Below are 9,268 nucleotides of genomic sequence, written 5' to 3' on the forward strand. Positions count from 1 at the left end.
GGGGCCCCTGTGTCTCACCTCCACCACAAAGACAGCTGTGACAAGGCCCCTGCCCTGTGCTCCCACACCCGCGGGTGAATGCAAATGCGCAGGAAAAGGGAAAAGCAGCTCTCTGTGTAGCCTTGGTGGGGAACTGTCTTGTCCTGTCTGTCCGTCTGTCTGTCTCTCTCTCTCTCCCTCCCTCCCTCCCTCCCTCCCTTCTCTCTGTCTGTCTCTCTGTTTTCGTGTGTGGTGCTGGAGTTTGAACTTAGAACCTCATTTGCATGGTTCTTCCCCTAGAGCACTAAAGCCTAGCACTCTTTCCCTTTTCTTTCTTTTTTTTTTTGGAGGGGGGGGGCTGGTCGTGGGGCCTGAACTCTGAGCCTGGGCGCTGTCCCTCAGCTCTTCAGCTCAAGGTTACACTCTACCACTTGAGCCTCAGTGCCACTTCCGGCTTTTTTTTTTCCTTTTTGCTCATGTGGTGCTGAGGAATCGAACCCAGGGCCTCAGGCATGCAAGGCAAGCACTCTACCACTGAGCCACCTTCCCAGCCCACTCTTTCCCTTTTCTTTTCCTTCTTACACCATCTTTTTTAGAATCCTGAGTGTTGAATTACTGGGGAAAGATACTGTTGACCAGGCTTTAAAAATACATTGATCCACCTGGTCATGTTGGCACACAAAAAGCCAAAAGTGGAACTATGGTAGAGACCAAGTGGTAGAGCACTAGCCTTGGGCACAAAAGCTCAAGAATAGTACCCAGGCTCTGAGTTCAAGCCTCAGGTCCAGCATGCACACATGCACACACCTACACACACACATGTGCGTGTGCACACACACACACACACAAAGATGAAACAATGAGTTTTGTGCTTAGACTTAGGACCCACCCTCAAGATACCTTATTATACATATGCAAATGTTTCAGAATCCAAAATCATCTGAGATACAGAATACTTCTGGCCCCAAGCCTTCAGAGAAGCGATTTGAACCTGTGTAGAGGCAGGTGTGTGCTTGTTCACACCCACGGTGCACATCCCCATCCTGAGGCTTAAACTCGGGGCCTTGAGTTTCACTCGGCTTTTTCGCTCAGGCTGGTATTCCACCACTTGAGTCATGCCTCCACGTCTATCTTTTGCAGGTCAGACAGAGATAAGAATCTCAAGGATGGGGCTAGGAAGGTGGCTCAGTGGTAGAGCGCTTGCCTTGCATGTATGAGGCCCTGGGTTCGATTCCTCAGCACCACATACACAGACAAAACCGGAAGTGGCGCTGTGGCTCAAGTGGTAGAGTGCTAGCCTTGAGCTGAAGAGCTGAGGGACAGCGCCTCAAGGCACAAAAAAAAGTGTCTCAAGGATTTGTCTGCTGGACTTCATACTATGATCCTCAGATCTCAGCCTCCTAGGATTATGGGTGTGAGCCATAAGCTCCCCGCCTAGTGGCTTTTAAAACCATGCAAGAAGTTTTTACCCTTTCATGTATCCCCGAGAATGTATGTCGTTTTCGGAGCAGGCTTCAGGAAGTAGGCCAGCACTAGAGCAGACCCTTGTGTGTGCACACACGAGCGCACATAGCATGCGACTGCGCACACACCAGGGCGCACAGCCGGCTCCTCAGCCGGCTCCTCGTGTGGAGCCCGCCATCGCCCGGCCTCCTCCACCTTCTGGTTTCGCTGGTTTGCTGAGATGTCAGTAGCTGTGATCCAGAGCTGCTTGTGAACCTCGTGAGCAGAGATCACACAGGGGGCCCTGAGCCCCTTCTCTGGTGTCCTCTTGCGCACGGAGGGGACACAGGATCCTCTGCCTGACGTGCTCCGCAGCCAGGTGACTCAGCAGCATTCCAGCCCAGTGAGGATGAAGGCTTGCTGCCTTCCACCGCGCGCCCCTGGCAGCACAATGTCCCATTGATGGCCACGCAGAGGAAGTAGCGGGCAGCCAGGTCACTCGGCACCTGCCGGCGGGGCCCTCCCAGCCACCACACGGAGCAAGCGTGTTTTCCACATGTTCCTGCAGCAAATGACATTCTCTGAGTCGGGTGACTGCCGTACAGACTTCCCCTTCACGACCTTCCTCTGCTCTGGCCTGACCTGGCCTTTCTTTTCCCCAAGCAGGGCCGTTTCCTTGCCAAGCTCATGCTGGGCAGCGCATCTTTCCCCAGCCAGTGGGTGGGGCCGGCAAGCAGGAGGAGCCAACCAGAGGGAGTCTCTGGTTGTGTCCTGGGCAAAGGAAAGGGGGAGGTGGCTTTTGAGGTGGGAGGTTAAGGTCCTCCCGCTTACAAACCTGGTATCTGTGCAGAGAGAAAGCCCCACCCTCAGATGTAGTTTGTGATGCTGGAGACCTGGGTAATCGCACGGCCGTGGGCAGCCAGCAGCCTCTCAACCCAACGAGCACCTGCTGGCAGAACTCCGTCCAGCCCACAGAAGGTCCATCATGTTCTTTCTTTTTTAATGCCAGTCCTGGGACTTGAATTCAGGGCCTGAGCACTGTCCCTGGGCTTCTTTTTGCTCAAGGCAGCACTCTATCACTTGAGCCACAACACCACTTCTGGCTTTTTCTTCTATCTTTTTCTTTTTTTTTTTGTTGGTTGTGGGGCTTGAACTCTGGGCCTGGGCGCTGTCCCTCAGCTCTTCAGCTCAAGGCGAGCACTCTACCACTTGAGCTACAGCACCACTTCTGGTTTTCTGGTAGTTTATTGGAGATAAGAGTCTCACAGACTTTCCTGGCCGGGTTGGCTTTGAACCCCAATCCTCAGATCTCAGCCTCCTGAGTAGCTAGGATTACAGGCATGAGCCCCCGGTGCCCAGATATTTCTGGGATTTTCTGTTTATGTGGTGTGAGGAATTGAACCAAGGAGGCTACACGCATGCTAGGCGAGCGCTCTGCCACTAAGCCGCATTCCCAGCCCCGGTGCATTTTTTCTCTGCAGGCCAAGCACTGATCGGGCGAGTCCCATCCTCCCTCTTGTTTTACTAACACCTCAATCTTACCCAAAATCTAACGTCACAGAGACATTCAGAATAATGTCTGCCCACCGAGGCCCAGGCAAATGGGCACATCAGAATAACCATCCTCAGGACTTTGATACACTTCCGGTCACTGTCCAAAAGGCAATCCCTTTCCTGTAATCCTGGGGCTGAGAGATTACAGATTCCTGGACCCTGCTGCCCCGCCTTCTTTCTTCTCTGCTTCCTGGAAGTTCACCTGGGCTGACCCTTGACCACCGCCTGACCTAATGGTCCCTTTGGCTCTAAAGCATCGTGAGTAGAGGTGGCCGGACTCCTGGGCCTGTGGGGCTGGCAGCTCTGGGCCAGCTGCCATGTGATGTGGGGTCCCGCCTCCCTGTCATAGTACCATAGCCGGTGACACATAGAGGCGGCCAAAATGATAGCAAAGAAAACTAGCTGGCTCCCACCTGTAATCCTAGCTACTCAGGAGGCTGAGATCTGAGGATCTAGGTTCAAAGCCAGCCTGGGTAGATAAATCCAATGGACTTATCTCCTGCTAACCAGCAAAAAGCTGGAGGTGACAATGTGGCTCAAGTGGAGAGTTCTGGTTTCAATTAGATAAAGCTAAGCAAAGCATAAGAACCTCTGAACTCCATACCAGCACCAAAAAAAAAAAAAAAAAACCACCTCACTTGATCATAAAGGAAGAGTAAAAAAAAAGCATCGAAGGGTTTGTCACTGTGTATGTTTATGTACTCTGCTGTCCCCCTCCACTTTTTTTTTTGTCAGTCGGGCTTGAACTCTGGGCCTGGGCGCTGTCCCTCAGCTCTTCAGCTCAAGGCCAGTGCTCTACCACTTGAGCCACATCGCCAATTCTGGCTTTTTCTGTTTATGTGGGGCTGAGGAGTTGAACCCAGGGCCTCCTGCATGCAAGGCAAGCGCTCTACCACTGAGCCACCTTCCCAGTCCCTCCACTTTCTTGCTCACAACTTACCCTTTACTACTTAACCATGCTTCCAGTCTAGCTTTTAGATGATTGTATTAGAGATAAAGTCTCACAGACTTTTCTGCCCAGGCTGGCTTTGAACTGGGATCCTCCAGGTCTCTGCCTCTTGAGTAGCTAGTTTTCTTTTAATATCAGGCACGAGCCACCGGTGCCCAGTTTTATATCATTCATTTACAACCTCACCTGACTGGTCAGATCTTCCCACTTTGAATTAGCGAAGAGAGAATTTCATCTGGTTGACCTATGGTCTCATGGCCTGGCGCCGTCCCTGCCACTCGTGTAGTTTTCCAGTGAATGAAAACAAACAGGGCATCAGCCTCACGGACCCTCGCAGGAGTAGGTGGAGCACGAGGTGGAGCAGATGCTGTAGACCGTGGAGAGCGGCAGGGCCCTGGGCTGTCACTGGTGAAAATGTGCTCCCGGGTCAAAGATAGAAGCTGATAGTATCAGTGATAGAAAAATGAATTTGATTTAACATTGAAAAAAAAAAAAAGCTAAATCCTCCCCATCTTTCAAACCGGATTGTGCAACTAGAGCCTCTCAGATTCCAGGAATTGCCGTGTGTCATCCCCGAATGCCAATAAAGAATGTGCTGAAGGGCAGAGGGAGATTTTATTACAGGGCGCAGGCAGCCATGGGAAGACAGGACTTTGGTTTATCTCCAGCTGTCTTCAGCCATGTTGGGATGAGAAAGGTAGAGAGGCACAGATGTGTCCAGGGTGGGCCAGGACTGCCTAGGTGGGGCCTTGTTACACTAAGTCACTGACACCTGGCAAGCAGCCCCTCCTTTCCCACGCGCCACGATGGCAATCAAGTAGCTGCAGAGAGAATTGCTCAGAACATAGGACAGGTACAACATGGAGGACTCTGGGATGCCCAGTCTTCATGTAGCTTCCTTTGTGAGACAATAACTCAGTGTTTCTCAGCAAGAGCAATTAATTTTGTTTTGAAAGCTAGGTACAGGGCTGGGAGTGTGGCTTAATGGTAGAGTGTTTGCCTGGCATGCATGAAGCCCTGGGTTCCATTCCTCAGTACCACATAATAGAAAAGACCGGAAGTGGTGCTGGCTCAAGTAGTAGAGTGCTAGCCTTGAGCAAAAAAAGAAGCTCAGGGATAGTGCGTAGGCCCCAGGACTGGCAAAAACCTAGCACTGGTTACCTTCTGCCTGTAATCCTAGCTTCTCAGGCTGAGATCTGAGGATCATAGTTCAAAGCCAGCCTGGGGAGGAAAGTCCATGAGAGTCTTGTGGCTCAAGTACTAGAGAACCAACCTTGACCACCCCCACACACACCAAAAAAAAAAAAAAAGAGGCTAAGGGACAGTGCCCATATTCTGCATTCAAGCCTTAACTCTAGAAAGAAAAAGCTTTTTTAGTTGTTGGTCGTGGGACTTGAACTCTGGGCAAGGGCACTGTCCCTCAGCTCCAGGTGAGCGCTCTACCACTTGAGCCACAGTGCCACTTCCGGTTTTCTGGTGGTTAATTGAGGATAACAGTCCCACAGACTTTTCTGCCCGGGCTGGCTTTGAACCTCAATCCTTAGATCTCAGCCTCCTGAGTAGCTAGGATTACAGGCATGAACCATCAGTGCTCAGCAAGAAAAAGCTTTTCAGCTGGAGCCTTGCCTGAGCCCCTGGCCTCCTCCAAGAAGTGTATCTTATATTCACTGGGGTCCTGGGCTCCACACCCCAGTAAAGAGCACACTCCCCATCTGCCCCATCAGTGTCCTGGCCAGGGGGACCCATCCTTTAGCAGGGGTGCATAGACCCTGTATAGCCCACACAGAATAAGTCACCCACATAGAGGAGGAAGACAGGCCGCCCCTGCCTGCAGGCCTCTGCACTGAGTGGTGACCACACCCCCAGGTGATGATCTTGGGGTTCCGTGTCTTCAGACATGTTTGGGGAAATGGATACCTCGAAGTAGTGAGGGCCCCAGGGCGAAGTTGGGCCTGGCACTGCCCATGGCCCAGAGGCAGGAAGAGAGGCCCAGGCCCGTGGCGGGTGGCAGCAGATGCCTGGCATAATGTCACCGAGCTTGGGGGGCGGGGACTGGTGGGGCGGGTGTCTCTGTAGGCTTCTTTGTCCCTCCATGCGGCACACTCTCTGCAAGGTGGCTGCGCTCCCCCTCGGCTCTGTGTGTGACCCCAGGAAGGCCCCTGAACTTCAGACCCTCTCAGTCTTTACACCTAATAAATGGGGTGTAGCACACAGGCAGACTCAGCGCGCCTTCTCCACCCGGCCCCCACCAGAAACTGACTTGCGCACTTTGGTTGGCCCAGCCGGCGCCTGCGCACTACCCCCCTGGAGGTAGAGGCCCGAGCCGTGCTCCCCTGGGCGCGAAGCCACCTGTGTCCCAGCGTACACTGCGCGCCGGCCCTTCCCTGCTCCAGAGAACACCTGTCGTCCTTAGCTAGCGGCCCTTCCTCCATCCCGCGGGCCAGCCGCAGTTCCGGGAGGCCAGTGTGACCCGCTGCCGCCCTGCGTGTGAGGCGACCCCGCACACATCCCACGCCCTCAAGGACAGACGAAGGTGCACTTGAGGGGACGGAGGTCCTGCTGCGTGCCCGCCCTGCCGCCTGGAGTTTTCCCTCCCCAACAGCGCACCCGCGCATGTCTTTGGAAACCACCAGTTTCATTCCGGCTGTCCAAGGCCGCCCATGGCTGAGCATGGAAACGCCTTCTCCAGCCTGGCCGGGCCGCGCTGCTGGCCAGAAGCCTTACTAACTCACGCCCTGCCTCTGCACTCTCGCCCCGTCCACCCCGGGCAGCTGTCCTCATTCGCAAGGACCGAGGGCAGCTCTTGGCCTGGCTCCAAAGCCATCTCTTCTCTGACTGGCCTGCGCCACCTCCTCCTTGCTCTGAGGGGCGTCCCTCAGCCGCCTGGACAGCCCCGCACCACTGGCTCAGGATCAGGGTTTGAAGCCAGACTAGGCAAGAAAGTCCCTGACACTTATCTCCAGTTAACCTCCAAAAAGCGCGAAGTGGAGTAAAGTATAGCCGTTAGCGATTAAAAAAACAAAAACTTAAAAAAACCCTCAGCAACAGCACCCAGAGCCAGAGCTCAAGCCCCCAGACCAGCACATTGCATGCATGCACACGCACACACACACACACTTCTCCATATTGTGAAGTGGGCTAATTCTGCAGCCCACTTTGTCAAGTTCCATGGCACGTTCACCGGTTCAGGGACCCCCATTCTGCCGCCGTCTTTCTGCTTAGCGTTTCTTTCTGCACAGGCCAGGATTCAGCCCCACTGGGCCAGGCCTGCCCCAGGCCTTGACACCACCTGTGTGGCATCTCTTACCCCTCCTTTGTTTTTTCTTTTTTCCTTCTTTTCCCCTGATACTAAGGCTGCCAGCAACTCCCACGATTATTAACCCTTTGCTTACCAGCTGGGGGCTCTACATTGCATTTTCCTCCCCTAGGGAATTCCCATCCACCTTTACCTGCAGGCTGTGGGCTCCTCAAGCTCCAGAGACCTCGGAGCTGAACTTGCCCAGGGAAAAGGCATCCGCTCTGGCCCCCCACTTCTCCCCCTGTGGCCCCCAGCACGCCAGCCGCCCCAGCTCCACGCGAGGCCTGCAGAGTAAGTGAGCCGAGCCCCAGGGGGTGGCCAGGTGGGGGGAGGACACTTTTTCAATGATTTTTAAAAATTTTATTAGGGGCCGGGAAGGTGGCTCAGTGGTAGAGCGCTTGCCTTGCATGCATGAGGCCCTGGGTTCGATTCCTCAGCACCACATAAGCAGGAAAAAAAAAAGGCCAGAAGTGACGTTGTGGCTCAAGTGGTAGAGCACTAGCCTTGAGCTGAAGAGCTGAGGGACAGCGCCCAGGCCCAGAGTTCAAGCCCCATGACCCACCAAAAAAACTTTTTTTTTATTATTATAGAGGTGACAGAGGTTACGGTTGCATACGTCAGGTAGAGAGTATATTTCTTTCTTGACAAGGTGGGAGGATTTTGCCTCTGTTTGGACCGTGTCCATCGTGTGCATATCAGGCAAAGGAGGTTCTCCCCTTCTCCATGAGCAGAGGCCAGTTACCCCTCATAGCCTTCCCTGCCTGCTATTATTAAACAGCCACGGGTCGCAGCGGCTCCACACAGGTGCCACTGGGGTGCTCCCGCCCCCGCGTCCCGTCCTGCACAGACAAGAAACCCCCACGCCCACCCCGGCCGCTTGACTAGCTCTGTGTGTCAGCCTGTCTCTTGTGGGAGGCTGTGTGTGTGTATGTGTTTGTGTGTGTGTGTGTGTGTGTGTGTGTGTGTGTGTGTGTCCCAGCCTCCACCAGGCAGCCTGGAAGTCAAACAGAGAAGCAGATGCAGCCTGTGGGCTGGTGCCCCCAGGAACCCCGGGGTGCCCTTTGAGCTCACCATCAGACTCACCTCTCCATCTTTCTTGGCACCCTCCCAGGCTCAGCCAGCAGACTGCCTTCCCCCCATCCCCACCCCCCAGTTCTCCACCGCATCGAAGCTCTAGACCTTTCCAGAAGGTTGCACTAAGAATGAGAGCATCAGGCAGTCCAGAATACAACATGCACTCCCAGAACCGCCCCAGCCCTCCCCACTCCCTGCCTGGCCAAGTGGGGGGGACCTCCTTGACCCCCAGAATCACAGTGAGGGCACGGCTCTGGTCAGACTCCCCCCACCCCACCGCCCAGGCCCAGATGCAGCAGCAGGCAATTGCACACAGTGGGGTCAAGGGGCAGGCGGTCAGGCCCCGACCCTGCCCTGCCCTAGGTCGGGCTCCCCGGTCAGAGGAGCCGGGCGATGAGGATCACCTGGGCTGCACGCCCAGGGCTGGAGGCGGCTGCAGCCCAGGGACATCCCATGCGGGCCCGGCCCAGGCCCGTGCGGCCTGCATCCTGTGTGGACACCAGCCCGCCCAGGCCGGCAGCACAGCTCACCAGGCCGCCTGCTTCCTGTGGGGCAAAGATGGTGACCAAGCCAGCCGCCCGCATGGCCACAGAGCCCAGCCTGGCACGCACGAGAACCTTCTCTGTTGTGTTTGCACATGGCGGCTGGCGGACACAGAGGCGGTCTGTGCCCAGACCACGCGGCTTTTCTTCTACAGGCAGCCAGCCTCACAGGAAGTGAGGGTGGCTTCCGTCCCCCCGTGTCACCTGACTCCCAGCCAGCAGCTGCAGGTGACAGATGTGAAGGGACAGTTGTGAGCCCCATGGAGGCTGGGAGCCAAGCACTGAGGGAGGAGATCGCTCCAGGCAACCGGGAGCCAGCGAGCTGCCGATGCCGATGCCCTCCGGCACAGGACGCGGAGAGCCCGCCGCGCCCTCCCCTCGCTCCCAGGAGACCTGGCCCCAGAACCGGGCCATGGATTCTACCGCCCA

The 9,268-nt window shown here is 55.3% G+C and overlaps 1 protein-coding gene and 1 long non-coding RNA gene across 2 annotated transcripts in view; one reads left to right on the forward strand and one right to left on the reverse strand.

The window, feature by feature from the left end:
- Positions 1 to 9,054, forward strand: part of Armc9 (armadillo repeat containing 9) — a 112,346-nt gene extending 103,292 nt beyond the window's left edge. Inside the window, exons 24-25 of the mRNA XM_013012145.1 lie at positions 7,354 to 7,514; positions 8,995 to 9,054. Coding sequence (XP_012867599.1) covers positions 7,354 to 7,514; positions 8,995 to 9,017 — 184 coding nt within the window. The 3' untranslated portion in view covers positions 9,018 to 9,054. The remainder of the gene's footprint in view (positions 1 to 7,353; positions 7,515 to 8,994) is intronic.
- On the reverse strand, positions 1,352 to 8,972 carry LOC105982512. Its single transcript, XR_001174898.1, has 3 exons — positions 8,828 to 8,972; positions 4,112 to 4,365; positions 1,352 to 1,984 (listed from the first exon to the last, which is right to left on the reverse strand). It is a non-coding gene; the product is annotated as an uncharacterized LOC105982512 (long non-coding RNA).
- Positions 9,055 to 9,268: the final 214 nt, after the last annotated feature.

Source organism: Dipodomys ordii, unplaced genomic scaffold, assembly GCF_000151885.1.
Source record: "Dipodomys ordii isolate 6190 unplaced genomic scaffold, Dord_2.0 Scaffold1, whole genome shotgun sequence".
In the NCBI taxonomy this organism is placed as follows: domain Eukaryota; kingdom Metazoa; phylum Chordata; class Mammalia; order Rodentia; family Heteromyidae; genus Dipodomys; species Dipodomys ordii.